Consider the following 22,042-nt stretch of genomic DNA (forward strand, 5'->3'; position numbering starts at 1 on the left):
TTAAAATCGCAGAAGCCACAGAATCAAATTTGTCTGCCTCATATTTTACTCTAAGGGTCATCTTTCTACTACAACTACTGTCGACAAAAGATATGTTTTTGATTTGTTTTTCCATCTTTCCTTGCTTCTTTGATATTATACTAGTTTGCACTGGATTTGGTGACTTTAAGAAACGTCATAGACTTATTGATACGATAAACTGGTGACAAAATACGTCTAATCACTAGGGCAGATAACCTCTGGTTGTTTCTACATCATGTGCTCTATGTAGAAGGTCCCTTCATGAATAGACTGATATATGGCCGAGCAGAATATGTTCACTCTTCTGCAAATACCTTTATGATCTTAATCTCGAGATCCATGTATCGTTTTTTGTACATTAATTGTTGTGAATGCTTAGTATAGAAAAAAATACAATGAATAAAGAATGGCTAGGCTCCACAAATAACCTCTGTCTAAAATGAGGTTTCTGGGTGTAACATGAACAAGTAATCAATGTATTAACATCATCAAAGTTCCTGCATACACTTACCAAGGGCCAGGCCTTCTTCTTACTCGAACATCAATAGTCAAGAATTACATCAACATTCAGATTACTCATCCTGAACCTCTAGTCAATGTCACAAGTTATCCACTTGCTTTATATCCACGTTGCTTCTTATATATTGCATTCTAGTTTATTTTTGCAGTTTAAAACTGCAAAAAACGTTTTTAAGTCAAATCAATTTTGAATACGCTTTGATCGGTTATGAATCATCATTACGATTAATATGTAAGCATTATATTTGTACTACATCCAAGATGCACTTTCAAGCGATTTTGTCACATTCTCTCTGATCCTGACTTTTTGAGACGAGGGGCAAATTGTTGGAACCGATGTCTTGTCCAGATTTGATCCAGTTTATCCAGGAATGATGATGCAATGAAAGATTTGCTTCAAAGTTTACTCGGGACTTGTACGTCATTGTCTCTGCTGTATGTCATTGTTGTTTTGTCATTACACTTACACACTTCATATGGAATGCATGTGGATGCATTGGTGATGAGTTAGCCAGATGGCAGTGAGTTGTTTAAACAAGAAGATGCTTGTAGGTGTACTTTGATGAAGGTCTGACGTTTAGCTCAGTGATTGCAGTCCGAGGCCAAATGGACTTACGGTATTTGATGTCAGGTCTTGTACTGCAAATCCTTGTGTGCTACGTGTATGCTACCATTGTAGTATCAGTGTATAGTGCCACACAACATACAACATACTCCAAGTATTGATAGGCGATGTTGAAGGAGTTATATCACCAGATGATTCAGAGATGATTCAATTCATCCATCTGATTCATTTGTTGTCGTATAATGCCAGCACTAGGTCAGCTACACTGAACATTTTAGTGATAGACTTTCTTCAATGGTGTCAGAAAATCAGATCGCTCTGTTGGCAAACTGAAATCACTAGCGAAGGATCTCTCTTGTCAGAGGCAGTCAATCTGATCAGTCACCAACAGACGATGTTTTCATCTATGGGCAAAAACCATCCATACACGTGTTTTCAAACCAGAACAACAAATAACAAGTGTTTGTATGTGATTCCCTATCGAAGATGCAGGAGTAACTGGATGTGAATGCGTTCTCATCATGCCAGCTGTTGTATTTAGTATCGCTGAAATTACAGTAGATCAACAAAATTGTGATAACACTGATAGCACCGAACTGAGCATGGCATGGTTTCTCTTGTTACTCTTCTGTCTCTATGTGGAACGTCTGAGAATGCTATCATCAGAACAAACATTATGAACAAAACTGCTCGGTTGTACATCAGTAAGCTTTCCAATTGTACTCGTCAAAGCGCTTGAGCATCTTATCTGTGGGAAAGGTGAGTCTGTCACAAATTCTATGGTGAACAAGCTTTGTGCCAGTTCAGTAACGCTAAGAGTCAGAGCCATTTACCTTATCCCACTATTCCTGTTGCCAGAGTTGTAAACCAGATCTAAGAAACAGTTGGTAATGTCTGTTTTATTTCTCATTATGTCATCTCATCTCATTATTTCTATTCCACCTAATTAATCCTTTCATTATCCACAACCCTTCTCAGTATATATATTCCTTCTCATTATCTTTACCCTAACCTATTCTCTTTATATATCATTATCTCATTATCTTATCATTATTTTGTACATTCCAATTAACATTATCCTTTCTCATTTCTCTATCCTTTCTCATCTCTGTCTTCTTATGATTATTCCAAATATTTCTCATTACCTAAGCCCTTCATTACCTCATTGTTCCCTAATATTATTTCGAACCCTTCTAATTTTCCCCAATCTTTCTCATTATCCCAATCCTTCTCATTACTCCATCAATTGTCATTATCAATATCCTTATTATCTCTACCATTTCTCATGTTTTACATCGCTTTCATTATCTCAATCACCTTTATCTATATTTGTATCTTCCCATTGATTTTTATTATTTCTATGTCCACCCAATTCATCTATATCTCCAACCTTTCTCTTTATTCCATGCAGTTTTATTATCATTATACTTATTATCCGCACATTTCTTCTCAGTATCTCAACCCCATATTCATCATCTCTATCTCTTCTTAGTATCCCCAAACTTTCTGACTATACCCATTTGTCAGCATCCATTATTTTATGTGGGTGCTCTCGCATTAGCAATAAGCAGGACTTACACTGTGACACCATTCTCCATTCTTCTTATTATCTCCAGCCACTCCTTTCCATCCTTTTTATTATTCCTAACATTTTTCATTATCCCCAACACTTGTCATTGTTCTCATTATCTCATCTCTTCTAATTGTTTTTTAATCTTTCTCATTATCTCAACCCCTTTCAGTATACCCAACAGTTACCGTTAATTGTTGTCATTATCTATATCACTTCCAGTTATCCCCAGCGCTTATCAACGCTCCGAACCTTGTCATTACTCCAAGCCTTTTCATTAACTTCATTTGCACACATTATCACTACTCCTTCTCACTATTCCTATCCCGTCTCATTACCCTAACCCTTCACATTATCCACATCCATCTTCATTATCCCCAACCCTCCTCATTATTTCCAACCCTTCTCATTATCTCCATCCATTTTTATTCACCCACCCTTCGCAGTGTCTTTATTCCTTCTCGTTATTTCCATCCCGGTTTGTTTTCCCAGACCCTTCTCATTATTCGAAAAGAAATATCCAGTTGCATCTCTGTTCTTCTCACATATCACTTCTCGTTAACTTCATATTCGTATTTATTCCCATTATATTTATCTCTTCTCATTACATCATACTTGTTACAACCCTTTAACTCATTTATATCCTTCTTATCCCTGTTGATTCACGTCCCTCCTGATTATCCTATCTGTTTTAATTATCCATATTCTGTATTAACTCTATCCCTTATCTCAATAGTTTTGTTCATTCACATTATAATCATGGCATTGTTAGTATCCCTCCACATTATCACAACCTTTGTTGAGAAAACACACACAACGCGTTTCTGAATTAGGAATACACATTAAAATGGTTTGCAGAATGCGTCATTATACCCGTGTGGTGTTGATATATCTGACAGCGTGTGCGCATGTGCAGATATTCGTGTCAGAAAATTTATACAATTATGGCTGGGACAATAGAAACAATGGAAACAAACAGTATATATGACAAACGAGATATATATTGTACATTAAAGAATAAACAGACCCGGGTGGTGATCGAACAAATATCACTTGGTGACACACTGGATGCTTACTTTCCTAAACATCGATAATTAACATTATAACGACAAACTAAAGTAATCCACGTGCAGATCGTGGTAATAAAACACGTAATTTCCATCATACCATTATGGAGTGGACCGCCCGGTTCAAATCCAGTCACAAAATACTATAAAATAAACAACTTTCGGTATAAAAAAAGGGCATAAAGATATTTATTTTCGAGTCGTATGAATCCAATAAAATTGTCAAGATATTTATTTCTTGTCCTGCAAAAAATGATAACAAATTGTTCGTAGTTTCGAGTAACCATGACAACTATTTGCCAACACAGACACTACGTGTACATATACTTGACTGTGTAGAAAAATTTAAAGTGATTACAATCTTAAATATATGATGACTGCGTTTTGAAAATGTATCAACTTGAACTCGTGTTTTTTCATACAAAATACATATTGTATGAGTAATTCTGCTAAGAAGAAGCCATGAAATTTTAAAATAAGCTGCATAAGTTTTTTTTCTCTTTCTCTAAAATCAAATCACTTGTGTAAATTGTTAGCGTACTTCAGTTCGAGGTGATGGTGGCTCATTGGTCTATTTCGTTTTATTGTGACAGAAGACATAGCCCCCTCTATAGGTAATCAAAGTTACTGCTCTTGTTTTTTTTAAATTTATTACAAAATAAAACGCTTCAGCTACGGCAGGATGATTTGATCAGTACTGTTGTATAGGGTATTATCACAACGCCCCTTATTAGTTTTATTTGTTTGATTTTGAGAGACACGTTCCAACCCATCGTGCATCCCGTTGCGTCTGTGGACATCTTTTATTTGCGTTTGGGGGAAATGTACAAGGGGTGTGTATACATATGCATATTTACGATTTACGTATGACAGTCAGTATAGGCGTCGAGGACATAACAATATGTCGGAATTCACAGACACAAATTCGGTCATGGCTGGATGAATCTTTGGACTTAGATCGCAGGGTTTCAATTCTTGCGTTAACTTCCTCCCCGCGTGACGATCGTGGACAAAACCACCAGACACGGCTTCAGGACAGAAACAAAACAATACACAAAAAAGAGGACTGTTTTACACCCGTCAATGTTTCAAAGCTCCGTGACTGTTTCCATGCAGGTATAAAATACACACTTCTATGTGGACAGCTCCGTTTTTAAGATTAATAGAAAAAAATGTGATACTTTCATTGGATTTGGAAGAAAAACATACGATAGACTTAATGTTCATCATTACACTCCTCATGGTCGCATTGATTCTCTTCCAAGATATCCTCTAGTCATAACCACTCTTCTTCTGTATGCGTCTGGAGTCCATTCTCTTGTCGTACCTGTAAGGATTTCTCTCGTATAATATTGGCGACTTCTTCTCCCGCCGATATGTAAGACGTTGTCGCCAAGGCGGCGTCTGTCATCGCAGCGATAGTTTCTCCAAGATGCGGATTACCGGTCGCCATGTTCAATGTCTTAAGTCGTTCCAGCTGCGCATAAAGTCTCTGGAATTCATCCTAAAGGGGTCAGAAATGAAGTAGGCAGTAGTCAGTAAAGCTAGAAGTAAGTAACAGCAGATCGCTCCAAGACAAGTCTCGTCCCTTTTCACACTTTACAGAAATGTGATCACAATGCACTAGAATCATTTAACGCGTGACTGAACGGTTAACAAAGTACAGCGTTTATTTTTGTCTTCTAGTATGTCATGCAATCACTACTAATTTCAATCGTCAAAACAAATATCGCATTCCTCATTAGGAATTAATATCTAAAGATAGTTGTCATTACTGATAAAACATTACGAGTATATATGACATTACGTAACAATTTACTGCCAAGGGAACGTGACGTGTGTATGTCTTGGAGTGACCTGGTATCCTTTGCCCGGCACCGGTGACGCAGACTAACAAATTAAATATAAAAAAAAAAAATCCTTATCTACGCCACACATACAAAATACTAAGCTCAAGTATAGGGAACTGTGATCGCTATATTACCGGCCTAGACCCAGCATGTGTGGACAATGTTCTGGTATTCCCATGTCCTCTTCGCCGCTACTAACTGTTGTTTCCTGTGATAGAAAAATCGGCACAGAACGTGGAACGTTGGTGTTTACGGCCAATAATCGTACACATGATGCTACCTGTTTATACATGCAAAGGAGGGAAAATTGGGATTTAAAAATCGCTATTTATAATATGCTTCCTTAGCCGGTTGGATAGATTTAGCTGTTCGTTTTAAGCTTTATTGAATTCCGCGTTATAGCTTACAAGACGCCACCTATGAAAAAAAATCAATTTTCGTGCAATGGGATAACTAAAACAAACTTTTAAAGAAGTTACAACTAACTATAACGAACTTTTAAAGACGTTTAAAATAAAGATACCGAGGAAAATAGAAAGGACATGTAACAATAACATGAAACTTTGAATCCATTAAAAATGATTCAGAATCCATATCTTACATTTAGATACAATCCTCTATTCAATTTGGGGTTACAAATAAGTTTATCACACTAGCGTAACGAGTATAGGCAGAGCTTTTAACATACATGGCTAGTTGTCAGCGTATAAGTGTGATAGCTTCTAAGGGTAAAGTTAATGTGACTATCTACTTTTTAAAAATGCATGCTATTACCACGATGCAACCTTAAAGTTGTCCCCGATAAAATGGTGAAAATAAATGAATTACGGGTAATGCCTGGTTTCCCGGGTATTTGGAATCACTATGCACCGACACAAGAGTTGTGTATTTTCATTTGGAGATAACTTAAGAGGAAGGGGTGGCGAGAATGCTTTGTGAATTGGGGGAATCTTACACAATGTAGTATATGCGTTGGGTCGCATGCATCATTCGGGAAGGCGGTCCGGTCCTTGCATTGAGACATTGTAGTCTTTTATCGAGACTGGTTGGCAACGTAATTACAGAATTACAAAGACTGACGATTATGGACAGCGCAACGGGAAACGTAACAGCTACATGTGGACATGGAACGATACGTGTGACAAACACCAGAGAAACCATGGACAACCGTTTATCAATTGAAACACAGACTTACACACGAGTGTGCCGACCAGCGGAAATGACGTCAACGTGAAATAACATTGAAGGTGGACTGGTGTAAGGAAACAGATTACAGAAACGTTTAACATTATGACGTCATTGGCACTTACTTAAAAATTGATAGAAAATTCAAAATTGATCAGTTATATTTTTGAATATAATCTCTGTTCAGGCAAATGCATTGAGGTTTCTAAAAATGGCTTGAGAATGGGTTACTAGAAGGAAATGCGTTCAAATTCACGAAACACATAGATGCGATAAGAATTCTGGACAGGGGTTAAAGTAAGAAAGACGCGGTTGAGGGCGGGATTTCTAATCGGGTGATACTGTAACAGTATTGGAGGGACGGGAAAGAACGATAAGGTAGAACCGTACATGAATGAACGCGGGGAATAAACCACGTTAACAAGTTAGTAAAATTACATAGAATTATACAACAAAATGACAAATCAACAAATATACGAAATAAATAGTAACCATAGCTACGACGTATGACATGTCCACGGATACACACTGAAATTACCGGTTTAATATAGAGAAAAAAAGTGCACAGAATATAAACATTTGTGACACACAGAAACTACACACACACACTAAATATAGTTAGGTATACAAACGAGTTAAGTTGTACATAACATAACACATCTACAATCATTAGACTTGACATTAAAATACGCTAAAGTTTATGATCCATACTGCTATACTTATTTCTATTATTAATATTATTATTATTATCATCATTATTAATAATAATAACGTTATTACAGTAAAAGAAAGAATACATAAATAAATAATCTATTTTCTAGTAAGATTTAAATATTTGTTGTGAATGGTGACATGCAGGAATCGGACCATGCCTTGAAATACCTTCTGACTCCCCAACTCACAAATTAAAATGAACTCAAAGTCGGGTGCATACTCTTTTCACTTTAGGTGACTGTGATGGGTGTGCACCACTTAAGGTTGCTGGTGAGAGAAAAAAATGGAGACGAGGGAAAAAAAAAGTTATGGCATATAACAAAATCATAACAATAATATCTGGAAAAGGTGGGTAACAAACACATGATATGCACAACACTACATTTTTTTTGAATACTGGGGCAACAATTTTGCTGGGAACGAGGATGGTGATTATGCAGTCGTGGCACGTGGGCAGGGTGGTGGATTTGACGTGGCTGAGTGTGATAGACTGCAACTGATTGGATACCTCGACATCGCATCTATCCATCGTTGGCTCACGTGGTTGTAATTTTTTCACTGCATCAACATGGCACTCTCCTATATAACTCTTATGGCACTTGTCGCAAGTTCGACCTACAGCTAAAGTTCGTTTGGACGAACAGGAGTCATGCTTTCCTCCCTTACCTTGATATTTATACACCAAATACATCTGTAAAGAAATACGAGAAAAAACAATGTCAAGTAAATATTCTATGTCAACGTTTGATAGTTCCAATTTTATTTCAGGTCCGTTATAATGTGCGTTATAATTCCAAAGAATAATGTTAAACTCTTTCTCACCGATCGTCTTATAAACACATACATATTATCACATTGAACCGTGTTTATCCAACTCTCCGAACCCTCGGTATCAAGTCGAGATCATGGTCGATCTTATCTTAGCTTCAAAATGTATTTATCGTACCATGTAATTATATATTTCAACCACGATGGAAAAAGCAATAGCTAGATAGGTTGAATGTTTGACCCTTTCGAGGAGAAACAACCTCGCAATCTTGGATGCTAATGTAAAGATAAACGGGTGCAATCGATAACATCGAAAGAGATATAATTTTCGCACATAAAATAAATAATTCTAGGACAACGAAACATTTGCAATCGTCCGATCGAATCGGTGATTAGTAAAATTAAAAAAAAGACGCCAACTTGTCTGCGTGTTCCAGGGTACAATATTAATCACTTCAGAGGAAAGTTAGAAATTATGTATCATAAAACGACATTTGGACTGGCCTTTGACATGTCGTGTCTCCTGGTATGACAAGCAGCACAGCTTTGGCACAACCTGTCATTATTTTCGCATTCTGATCGCGTATTTATTTCCTTTCCATTACGTTTGAATTGCATATCTGTATTGCACATTTTAGCCACCACAGTGGCGAATTAATATATATTGGGAAAACAAAAACACCGCCACAGTATGGTTTTGGCCTGTATATTCGTTTACCAGGTGTGATTCGGTGAAAAATCTCGATGGCAATGTGCGATGTAAGTGCGACAAGTTGCGTCATGGTGGATGCGTGACGCGAATGCGATACACGTGGTGCGGGATAAATGCGCGAATATGTGTGATAGGTTAGACGAAAGACGGAATGTAGCTATATAACGTAAAACGACTATGACGTAAAACGACTATAACGTAAAACGGCTAGGTCGATGAGTATCAAAGTCCTACATATTTCACTGTATCACACCTTCACTGTAACCAGCGATGCATACACATGGAACCTTTCAGATGAGATGTCGAAATAAGGAACCACGCGATCACCCATACCGGACCACGTGATAATTATCAAGTTAAAGGGCGGTGGTCGTCGCGCTGCGCATGCTCGATATTTGTGTTGATAAACATTGATTTTCCCATAATGCAATGCGCTCTCCTAATGGAAATCACAAGTATGAAGTTTGACTTGGGCGCGACTTGCACTAATTACCGCCGGGGACTCCTTCGATACCTTCCAGTTGCCTAAAAATACCTAATTAAAGCATGATAACATCTCAGTTTGTACTCGTTGATCTGCGCAACAGCCAAAATTGCCGCTTTTGTTTATTTGAGACCCATATATCTCGAGCATGCATATGCGTGGCGCGACAACTACCGCCCTTTATCTTGCACCACCATGCAATATAATATGTTATATTGGACACTGATTGGTCGAAATGGTTCCAATCTATGGTTACCGATCAGTGCTATGTTGATTTGCATAACAGCGATACCGACTGAGTCGAACAATTCCCCTAGATATAGAATACTAGCCTGTACTTGCAATAAATGAAAGCACCGTATAGAGATAGGTCGTCACGACAAACATTGACATAATTGCTTTTATTCCTCTAACAAGAATAAACCCATTCTACATTTGTAAAATAAATGGCTTGTTTCATTTACTAGAAGCCTCACATGGTGCCTGATATTTGAAATTATTTTGCATTTTGCCTAAAGAAATAAAAGCTATCAAAACGAATCTCGATAATATCGGGTTATTAGTATTCATTGCGCTGCATAACAATCCCACCATGCAGCGCGTTACCGAACAATTTGGTGGCTAACATTCTGGGATATGATTCATTAAAAAGAGAAGGAAGCATCGCCCTAAACAGTATTACTTCATTTACAAAATAAATGAACACAATTTGTCACCCTGGATGCATCCAAGAAACTAATTAACCGTGAAATTGGTCAGTCATATCGAGTTTTTGGACTTCAATTCACATGTGCTGATCGCTGCTGGCTATTGGAGCTGTATTCTTTAGATGCCTTGATTGGCAGCTTAATGCAGTCTTAACTACGATTCTTTTACAAAATGCTGATCAGATTAACGTCTATTTTAGGCGCATCACTATTCTCTTCCAGTGCCGCCATGGCGTGGTGCGATGATAGATGCTATCATGCGATGCGGTGCGTTGGGCTGCAGTCACCGAGTGCGACCATGCGATGCTGCGATGCACCGTGACGTGACGATTACGATCATGTGACATGGCGCGGCGCGGCGCGGGTGGATACGATCATGCGATGCAGCGCTGTGTCACGCCGTGACGGATGCGATCATGGGAAGTGGCGACGAATACGATCATGCGATGCGATGCGTTGCGTTGCGGTGCCATGGCGGATGCGATCACGCGTTGCGGCGCGATGCTTGGTGTGACCGGTGTGATCATTGGGTGTTGCAACTGAGCGTACACACGACAGCGCGGTTATAAATGAGCATTCATGCTCGACATAACTCGCTTGAAAAACTTTCTAAAGGGAAGCACTCCATCATCTCACTACATCCCAGAGCGGCCTCAGCGAATACATTAAAAATCTATCATTTACACAATTTTTAAATCAGTGCCAATTTTGAAACAACATAATAGTTGACTCAGTGGGTGCACCGAAACAGAGCTTGTATCATTTTGTGTCCCACGAGGGATGCAAATGATCAAACAATGATAAAGTATAGTAATTAATGTCATCATACTTGACGTAGGGATAATGCATATCTGATAAGGGGGTCAACGGAATACTGAAAGGCCGCCGGATAACCTCATGCAATATGCCTTAATAGCCTCGCCTGTCTAAGTGGACGCTCTCTGAAAGCCGAATAAGATATAATTTCTTCTAAAACAGAAATATTAAAGAAAATACAATTATGCGACACAGGGAACTCTGACACGGTGTTAATGTAGTAATTTCGAAAGAACCGTACAGCATATGGTACTTGAAATGAAATGAACACCGCGGGTAATTCCTGACTCACTGTCTTCTAAATTAGATAGTGGAGAAAATATTGATGTGGGGTTATTAAAATACGGACCCGGGTAATTTCAGAGAGTAACTCACGCAATGCATATTATTAATACAGCGGAGCGCTATAATGGAGGTCTCGCTGCTTTGCCATATTACCAGCATTGTGCGGCGAATTTTACAGCCCCACAAAGAACCAAGCTAGAGGGCGAGATAGAGCGTATCGCTGTTATTTAATCCGGGTTAATACGGTGCATCTTTTTTAAAAAAAACAGGTCGCATAGTTCTTATCTGCTCTCGTATATGTACATTTAATTGGAGCGAGATTAATATTAAATTGTTTAAAACTTTAAAAGCGATATGAATTGTTTATAAACTTGCAGTGCATTATGGGAATTATTTGCATGTAGTAGATGTGTCATATGATAGAGACAGCTACCACGTGTTCAACAAGCGAAAAAAACGGATTATCGCAAATTCCTGGCTACTGCCACCTCAATATGGCGTACACGATGCAGTATGAGCTTGACATATTTCGTAATTTATTATTTAAGCCTTAGATTATAAGAGTGTGAGCATGACGGCCGAAAGGATTCCTGTGGGCCTGTATTATAGTTGTCGACAGATAACGTCTGTTTGATTACTCACCTTACTGCCAAACAACAATCCAAGTACGACTGTTGTTGTTAGCTGACTATGTACAAATAAAATAATATATCGTAGATCAGGATTGGCGGGATCCTGGAGAAAAATTCTGAAAAATAAACAGTTACAATTGAGTACACAATAGAATAAAAACACAACTTCCAAATGCACTGTGTGTTTGTACGCTTGGGCACATTATTACAAAAAGAATTTTTACTGGATGAAACTAAAGACTAATAATTATGCATTGCCCCGTTTACGTTTTGAATATCGCCGGCAAATCTATGCTTTTTGTTGTAGGTTTGTATTAAGAGCTGGTAAAAACCGTGAAGATGTTGCATAACAAACTCCACGCCTTATATTTCCTTTCGTTGGTAAATTGCGACAACAGAAATTGACACCCCAAATGGACACATGTACGGGGCGGGACTTTTTCTTCGTGTAACATATTAAGGGGTTTGGGTTGTTCATGGACAAGAGGTGTAAGTGGATTACCCTATCCACGATTATAACTTACACTAATCACAGTCCCTGTGCACTAATCGTGCAATTGGGTGAACTATAGACGGTGAATTCGTAACTGGCAAGAATACTTACAACGCTATGTTTAAAAACATCGAAAGCAAAGTTTCGTTATATATTGCCCATGTGATGAACTTGCTCTCGTTGAACTCCGAGGGCGCTTTTCTGACGATAAAACTCAGCCTAATTCCCCAAAGAAGCAACAGTATCTCCCCTGGAAAAGAGGAAGTAACAGTGAGCAGAGATCGGTGTAAACTAACCACTCAACACAATATCAAATTCAATGTCCATTTGTATCTAAACATCCGCTGTATCTGTGGAAATACCTCTAGTTGATAAACGCCGTCTGGCAAGGGAGTAGGCCCAAGAATGCCAGACTAATTGTTTATCCCGGAATCTTGTTACGACTCATAGAAATAATACATACATGAATCTTAGCGAAACTGAGAATTGATCTTTATGTTAAATCATGGATTGACAGTCGCATAACCATATTTAGTCAGGATTGCGATTATATAACAGAACTCCTCCATTTGGATTATAACCTGGTAAGTGGAGTTTCGTGTTGCAAAATAAATTACGCATTTTTCACAACTCCTCATTTTAAAACGTTTCAAAGGTACTTAGCACCGGGTCACTTTGCTGTGTTCCGTCGTCAAGTGATTTCCAGCAAAATAGATAGCATTATTCTAATCTTTCAACAATTTAAAGGTATTGTGCATAGATAAGGAATGGGCGTTCCTGATATGCATTTGATGACTCAGTGGAATTGCTTGTATATCACTTTACAAATTCCCATAGTGCTTTGCGAAGATTGATTTAACGTACACTTTGTTCACTAAATTACTAAGCGATACAGTAACAGTATTATAAAACAAACCATAGCGGGTATTCAGTGTACACGCATAACTCATCCGAAGACTTTTTGCACATACGGTGGAGCAGGAATTGTATTTATTTATCGTTTATCCTGACGCAATATTAAAACGTATTTATACTAATACCCCGTGGAAATTTTTCGGAACTTTCACACCAATGGATCTAATGTCAATTCAACGTGTCATATTCAGAGTAATAGGGACACTGCAACCAACGATAAATTAAAACAACTTGAAATCGTTCTGTGCTCCGAACTGCGACATTACTCATAGTTCTGTGAATTGATTTCACATTATTCCAACAGCCCGCCAATTTCATGCTCGTTTGCTGCAATCACAGAGTTGATGTGAAATTAATTACATGCTCATTTCGGAGATATGACGCGGTATGTCTCATTACGTGTATTTAATACGCGCCAATGCGAATGCACATATTGAGAGAATAAATACTGACTTATAGATAAGGCTGCGTTTCTCATGTTTCAAATGTTGCTCCATTTTGCACACGCTGAAGAAGAACTTATTTGTGAGTGTGTTTAAGTAGAGACTTCACAGACCGTGGTTGCTAAGAAACACGAGGAAATCGGCGGAAATCGGCGCTCTTTCTTATTGCTTTTAAAAAGGATAAGTATTACGTAAATTACACCAGTGTCGCGCAGCACGAACTTTACAAGGCACGTCCGGGCGAGACTGGTTATGAGATTAAGGTCGCCATGTTTTTTTTTGTCTTCACAATTTGAGATGTAAATCGATACGTCTACGTCACGAAATGCTCCTCGGTATCCTGTCAAAAAGCTTGTTATGACTTGATGTGCCGTGTTCGTTGATGCAGCGAAACAGTGTAATGGCACGTCTTTAATTTATGACAAAGTTTCTCAGTTCACACGCGACTTATTTAAATTATCCAAACGACACGACTCCGCCTGCTATGGTATACGGCATACATTTCACAATGCCTTGAAGTGAGGGACAGTAGATTAAAAACACCTTTAGCCGAGCTTTATGCTCACTAGTTAATTTTGAAATAGTTACCTGCCCGCAAGGTGAGAGGCGGGTGGTCTACTTGTATCTACAACTCAATACGCGTCATTAAGACACTTTTTGCAGGCAATAGAATTTTAATCACTTTGCTAACCATCGGGGAGGGCAGTTTTAAATGAATCCGTTAAGTGTTCAATCGATTCGACTATTCAGGTATACCATGTTTTATTAAAAACGAAAACATATTGATTTTAGCGTTACTAGATAGACTACTTGCTGTAATGGATGTGGTTAGTTCCGGAAACGAGCGATCCTATAGTCGTACGTCGATAATAATAAAAAGCATTGAAAGCGTATGCAGTCGATATACTAGGTATATAGACATTTTGTTTAACGCCGTTTTTAGCGCTAGTAGTAGCCAGGGGTCGTGGTGTCAATAAAATGACAGCACGTTAACGCACTTTTAAGGGACGTAAGTTGGTTTCTGATTTCTTGCACATTCAGAGACAATATTCAAATTACTGCAATGCATCTGCAATGTGTTATGGCTATGAAATTCTATACTATTACAGTAATGTACATTATGTGCATAATGAATGTGACAGGCTGTCTATATATTACCAAAGTTGTTTATCGTGTTGGTTAAATTACTCGAAATGCGAACAAAATATATATACTCCCTAAGCTCGGAGTTGTTATTCAATGTTGTAGAAACTCGATGATGTACTGTGCTTAGTTACTCGAAAAGAAATGTTTTTTTTTTTCTCTCTGAGATTGGCTATAAACATATTCCCATTTTTATAGTCCATAATTGACGACGCTTCTTAAAATACTGAACGCCATGACAACCTTAGATGTTGACGTGGACAATTTACCAATACATACTTTATCTCTTCATTGTATTACTGCATCTTGTTATGAGTTTTGTTGCACGCCGTGATCACCATTCAGACTGTAATGATGACGGCCCCTTAGTTCATTGAATAAAATATTACTTGCCACCATTCGAGGATAAGTCAAATTCGAAATAATTATATTCATTACTTTTCAAAATATACCCCTCGAAAGTTAGTATTCATATTATATGACGCATTGCCAAGGCATGTGCATAAACTCATTGACATTTCGGTGAAGGAGAGACGAAAAGTCGCGATAATGAGACAAATTTTCGCGTCCTCGTTTAGTCGTCTTTGAAATGGAAATATGAATAGAAATTAACGATTTAGGTCGTTGATAGCCAGAGGCTAAAACCGTTTTATTTTTCATCTGTATATTCTAACTTAAGATTGCAGGCAATAATCAAAATGACACACGAGTTATAGTCAACCCGGTACGCGGCGTCTGATATAATTGGGTCTTCGAGATAAGACAAAGCAAAAAGCGCGTAAAACCAAACAAAATCAGAATACATAATGTTTAATCTCGGTGGGAATTGATTACACTGAGATAGAGGTACGGGTGAACAATGACATTAAAGATGTTAGACACCGCCAGGAAACCCTGAAATCTTCGGCGTTATCCTCATTTTCACGCGTATTACCCTAGTTTGTAGCTGTAATTAAATGACTATTTGCGACTCATCTGTCGATTTCACCTCCAGGATATCCACTCAAGCCTTCTCAACAGACCCTCTCACAACCTGGTCGCCGTCTTAACGACAGAAACAAATTTCACGTTACCAAAATGTTGATGGTACATTGTTTTTTGACTTGTTGACAATGATTTCCGTTTTTCGCCTTCATTTCCCCTCATTGTCTCCTCGGGGTGAAAAAAAAAACGATGAAGTTAATTTCATCTTTTTTCGAGAATCCCCCGCAGTTCAAAGGAACGCCGCTTTTTCTCCGGAGTCTCAGATTTTTATTAAATCTCCTTTTTCCATTTTGTTTCCCAAATCTATTCTGGATATGTGATCTGCGCGGCTACCGACAGCGCATCACAATGTTTCCCATGACTGCATCACATCACATCACATCACGTATATAACACACATCTACACCCAGAGAAATTACTTTTTTTCAGACTTCCGATGGCAACGTGCTGTGTGATCATTGCGTCAACAAGGACGGCGGAGGACGTGTGGAATGAAAATGTCACATTGTACAAAGCGAACGAAATAACGACCCCTGACGCATTCAACACAGATATCTACAAACACTTCAATATGGTCTCAAATAACTCCCTGCTACTGTGTTATAACTCGAATTCTAACAACAACAACAGCACCAGCAGCACCGACGACAACAATGACGACGACCACCACCACGACGACAGCAATTCTAGTACCACCAACAATAGTATATGTCTAGCATAGACAAACCTTGCAAACATTTCATACAAGTTGTAATATTTACAAAATGTCCACCATCCAATAATACAGTGTCCAATTTTTAGATTCAATTCAATGTTCTTATATTGACCAGGAGGTAATATACACTCGTAGTACGTTTATGTTTGAGTAGTTAACATTACTGCTAACCACGCGTCTTTAATATATCAGAGTGACGGATAATGGCAGTAACGAAACCAAAATCACCATAATGGAGAGCTTTAATAGTTCATTTAATTCAACTATATATCCGCAAACTGACATGACCTTTTAACTATTTGCTGACCCCTCTGTCTCTTTAGAATTTGAAAGCGAATAAGACGACAACATAACACCACACACGGATTAAGAAGACATGGACGAGATGTCTGTTAGCAGCACATTACGTCTAGAATAAATATCCACACAAACAACGTACAAACATAAACAAGTATATACTACTCTTTTTCATAGTTTATAAGTTTTGTCGAAATTACAAAGCTTATGTGAAGGTATTTGAAATTCCTTGAATAAATTTGCAAAGAATACAAGAATTCGGCAAACACGGGTTAATACATTCCGCCATTTTAAACCCAAATTTATTATATACTAGATGGCCAGGCTATTCGTATAGTTTCTATAGCTTTCGATTAGTTTAATACGGGGAATCCGTCACTGGGAAACAGTCTGCCATTTAGCTATGACGTTCTCGTATTGTATTTACAAGTTGTTGGTTAATGTTGTAGTATGCTAAATGTTGGTTAATGTTGTAGTCTGCTAAATGTTGGTTAATGTTGTAGTCTGCTAAATGTTGGTTAATGTTGTAGTCTGCTAAATGTTGGTTAATGTTGTAGTCTGCTAAATGTTGGTTAATGTTGTAGTCTGCTAAATGTTGGTTAATGTTGAAGTCTGCTAAATGTTGGTTAATGTTGTAGTCTGCTAAATGTTGGTTAATGTTGTAGTCTGCTAAATGTTGGTTAATGTTGTAGTCTGCTAAATGTTGGTTAATGTTGTAGTCTACTAAATGTTGGTTAATGTTGTAGTCTGCTAAATGTTGGTTAATGTTGTAGTCTGCTAAATGTTGCTTAATGTTGTAGTCTGCTAAATGATGGTTAATTTTGTAGTCTGCTAAATGTTGGTTAATGTTGTAGTATGCCGCTAAATGTTGGTATTCTTCAAAATGAAAACTGTGTGCTATCAATTGCACTTACCCCCTGCAGCTGCGTGATCCCACCACGTAAGTGAACACTGATTAGTTTTCAGGCCTGACAACGTTCTCGCATTGACGACTCTGGGCCTATCAACGATAGTCCATATTGTGACGTAGCCCACGAATACTGCTACTATGAATAATAGCCTTTTTATAAGACTCCTATCAGTTATTCGAATCCTAGCTGCTGAGCGAACCCGAAAGACTACCGATATCCTGTAAGAAAGGAGGTAGCACAATTTTAAAAGATTACAATAATGGGTATTACCATCCTTGATGAGACAAAGGCGGAAAACGCCCAATAGAACAACTTCTTTTTATGATACCGACAATTAATTGCTCATCATTCTTTTGGGTCAGATCGGTCCGCTGTAGGAAGTACATACCAGTACAACTGTCAGAAGCGTTCGAAAGATGCTACATATTTCACCTCTCCTTGTACGCCCCCTGGGACTGTTACAAATAATGGGATTCCAGGAGTCGAAGACCCCTTTCAAAAGACGGGATCTTAATAGGAAAAGCAGGCTTACTAACGGAACATTTGTGCTTAGGATTTCACGCAGCGGACTATCAAACAAATATGAACATTAAATGCAGTAGGTTGACAACACATCTCAATAAAACGACGAAGTAGATTTAACTCCATTCTGGTGATTATTAGCTAGTTGACGAGTTTTTGACAGGTGAATCCGAAGTTAAGACTGTTTACGTCACATGGTATTACTAGGAAATGACGTCATGGTTTAATGGCAACGATCATCATGGGATGTCTTCAATTAATCCAAGCAACAGAAAAAGACATAACGCCGGTCACCTGAACCTGTGCGACGAATAGTCCAACATGTACCTTGTTATAATCATATGTGTCTGTGTTTTGATTTGAGCTTTTCTAAAGAGTGAGGGAGGGACAAAAGGAGGGCGGAATAGAGGGATTGATGATATTGTCTATTTCTAACAGCGCAAATCCGCGACATAATTAGATTTGGTTGCCATGGCAGGTCACAAAAAGCCCAGCTGAGACTTTTTCGATATTTTAAATTGTCAAAGCCAATTAGAGCACCTGGAATCGACAACAAAGTTGCGCATCAGCCAAATGGCACACTGAAAGATAAATCTCTCCGCCTAGGGACGAACGTAATGCATTTTTACAATGCAGATAATATCCGCGGAAGCAGCGAAGATACCATGACGGGTCTATTGGACGTGAATTAAAAGGCATAAGTTCTATCAGTATTTCACACTCGGTGATCGAACACTTGATGTTCAGTTCTTGTTGGCATTCATAGAAAATTCGGTAACATTATTGCACTAATTGGTAGATAATGTTGAATAGGCCGATTATTGAAAGGTGTTTCCTGCGAGACAACGTCAATGCTAATGCTGCCACGATTTGTCGTTGTTGTGCTACATACGTTGACCCCCATTATGACAGAAAACATCGCATACATAGCTTGACACGCACAAGTGGTCAACATTATCAATATTGCCACTAAACATAGTCTTTAGGAACTATAGCTGATTCTTTAAACAAATAAAGAATTGTTCATCACCTCGAACGTGTCCACGATGATTACATGTATAATTGAAACAGAACAAGGACCCTTAAACGGAGTTGTACCGATGATATATATCCATGATAGTGACAATAGAATCAATGAATACAACATTGATACCTACCTCCATGTTTTTAGTAATAAAGCGCCATACGCGATTGCAAACCCCACTTCATTGAACCATGGTATCATGGCGCATGTTATGTCACTAGGCTCCGAGTAGCTGATCAATATCTAGAAGGGAATACGGCAAATTAGATCATTCAGTAGTCTCGCAATATCTACCTTAATTGGGCATCATTAAAGGAAGGTTACTACGCTTCTTTTTCAACTCGTTGCGCATTTTCTTGAAATGCCACGGGTAGTTAAGGTGCTCATAACGGCAACTATTGAATCTATTTCGGATTAAAGTTATAGAACAAGATATTGACGTTATAGAACTAGGAAGTCGATAATTTTATGAGTTTGATGCGGGTTTCATAATGGAGTCACTCGCTAAACTAGCCAGTGATATATATTAGCTATAACTATAAAAAAAACAAAAAACGTTGTTCATATTTGTAAATTTACATTTATGCACGAAGTGATCGGTGACAGCCATTATAATGGTTCTATTATGTATATGATGAAAACAACTAGAACAAAGTCAACATATCATACAAACATAAATGCGTCTTGTTTTGTCATCGTCATTACCATTATTAGCGCATGCATACTAGAAATAAACCTTGACGTCACACTGAGTAAACAGAGCCTGTAGTTTCAATAAAACTTGTGTCATTTATCATGAAGACAAAGTCTTGTTTTAGTTGAAAAGATCTCATTTTTCTCCTGGCCCCTTCGGGTTAGCTACCACAACATAATGTGCCTATAGATTTCGTAAACAACGTTAGAGACGCGGTATCCTTTCTGTTAGACTACGAGTAATCAGTTGACCAAGACTTACTCGCAGCAAATCCGGGGTCCGGGCGCAATTTATATCACGCATGCGCTGTATTATTCATTTACTGTCATATACAGATGGTGATTGAATCTATGTTTAGCGTGAAAGTATTAAAATAATGTAAAGTCAGTAAAATAGGATAGAATTAGATCGCTCCTTTACGAGAATTGTTTAAATTACGTCGAAACATTCTTCATCATATGCCTATTCACCGTGTCTATTTCCGCAATGTGCTTTCGTAATATTAAAAATAATGACAGACATTTCAATTTCCCTTGACATAGTTTCGTCTTTGAAGTTAAGTAGTTATAGGACCTCGACTTTATACCTGCGAGGCCATCTCTGGCAGAGAGAGAAAAACACTAGCAATTAAATTGAACATATCTTTATTTATGCTTCGAAAGATTACTCCAAGAACTGCGTTTAACAACACGTATATAGCTAGTTTAATGCATAAGAAACTGGCAAGATTGCGATAAGCGCGGCCATCTCGTAAAGAAATAATCGCTTCGTTTGGCTTTATTTATTTCAGATAATACGTGATTAGGCCATGCTGTTTCTCCATGTTTACGAGAGATAACAGTTTATACAGTGACACGACAGTGTCTGTGACGTGAGGGGAATACCATGCCATGTTAAATTAAACGGCTTGAGACATTGGCATTTAACGTTCTGTTTTTACTTATACTGACTGGAAAAATGATATGATTAATTATGGAGCTAAAATAATTGAACTCAAATCAAAACTATCGATTTATGAATCCCGTCTTGCCGTATTAAATGACATATTTATCGAACATGTGTATTGACCTATTCAGACGTTAGTCGATAGAAAAACATGCTTACCGGACTGTATAAAATCAATGACCCAAGAAGAATGATTCTGAGCAGTGCTGGACTAGCAGCTTTCACCACCTACAGGGGAATATAATAATAACGACAATGTCACAGGCCGTTGAGCGAAAAAATTGTAAATTTATCTCTAATGAAATACGTAAGTAGGTAAAAATTAATAAAATGCATTTATCGACACAGTCAATTGATTTCAAATTATCGCTAACATGCATGAAGTTCACTCGAGTTTGCGCTTGACAGGAACTTCGGATGCCGTTGCCGTTGCTGTGATAGGAATTGTAATCAGTAAACTGGAAAACGTTTTCAATTAACCCAAGTGTAGTCTAAGTTGGTTGGTTTCTTGGCGCCAGTAGATGGTTTAACGTGGATTACTAAAGTATCGAATGATTTTACCTTAACAGCACTGAATCTGACAGTAAACCATAGCAACACGGTAGTGCAGCTAATAACCGTACACTGTACAATCAGTATAGACGTTCGCATCGTCCAATCATGAGTGAGCACACATGGTCGGCCATCAGAGCATTCCTCGCACCCTTTCCCACAAGGTATACATCCAATTTTCTTCCACGTATTTTCTTTGTCCAGTAAATATTTATCATGTTCTTGTTCTACTTCTGTGCCATTGTAGAAACGATTCTCTACACCTATATCCGGAAAGTAGTAGCCTTTCTTGCAAACACACATGTAGGACCCGCGACGAAACCCAAGCCCAGGAATAAATTTACACTAGAATAGTAAATGAAAAAAAAGTGATTATGTAGTTTTCTTTATTACTAGGTTAAACATAAAATATACATCGAATAAAATTACAATTTCCGTGTATATTGTATATAATATATATTTTTTTACAAATATACAGTGACAAGTTCCATATGCAACTGATGCGGTAC

The 22,042-nt window shown here is 38.0% G+C and overlaps 1 protein-coding gene and 1 long non-coding RNA gene across 4 annotated transcripts in view; both read right to left on the reverse strand.

The window, feature by feature from the left end:
* Positions 1-3,901: 3,901 nt before the first annotated feature.
* On the reverse strand, positions 3,902-5,811 carry LOC146742209 (uncharacterized). The gene is made up of 2 exons (XR_014929702.1): positions 5,727-5,811; positions 3,902-5,246 (listed from the first exon to the last, which is right to left on the reverse strand). It is a non-coding gene; the product is annotated as an uncharacterized LOC146742209 (long non-coding RNA).
* LOC100375075 (putative G protein-coupled receptor CG31760) overlaps positions 5,145-22,042 on the reverse strand; it is a 115,634-nt gene continuing 98,736 nt past the window's right edge. Inside the window, exons 5-14 of one of the 3 annotated variants that reach the window (XR_014929701.1) lie at positions 21,543-21,878; positions 21,141-21,209; positions 19,476-19,585; positions 17,800-18,014; positions 12,500-12,638; positions 11,906-12,011; positions 8,158-8,182; positions 7,660-7,758; positions 6,788-6,844; positions 5,145-5,800 (exon numbers count right to left, since the gene is read on the reverse strand). Coding sequence is in view for 2 of the 3 variants with exons in the window: in XM_085500305.1 (XP_085356431.1) it covers positions 7,694-7,758; positions 8,158-8,182; positions 11,906-12,011; positions 12,500-12,638; positions 17,800-18,014; positions 19,476-19,585; positions 21,141-21,209; positions 21,543-21,878 (1,065 nt within the window). In the remaining variant the exon portion in view is untranslated. Of the gene's footprint in view, positions 5,801-5,948; positions 7,759-8,157; positions 8,183-11,905; positions 12,012-12,499; positions 12,639-17,799; positions 18,015-19,475; positions 19,586-21,140; positions 21,210-21,542; positions 21,879-22,042 lie in introns of those variants that run through there. The other 2 variants (XM_085500305.1, XM_085500303.1) reach the window with 2 other exon arrangements.

This window comes from Saccoglossus kowalevskii, chromosome 6, assembly GCF_978046115.1.
Source record: "Saccoglossus kowalevskii chromosome 6, keSacKowa6.1, whole genome shotgun sequence".
Classification (NCBI taxonomy): domain Eukaryota; kingdom Metazoa; phylum Hemichordata; class Enteropneusta; family Harrimaniidae; genus Saccoglossus; species Saccoglossus kowalevskii.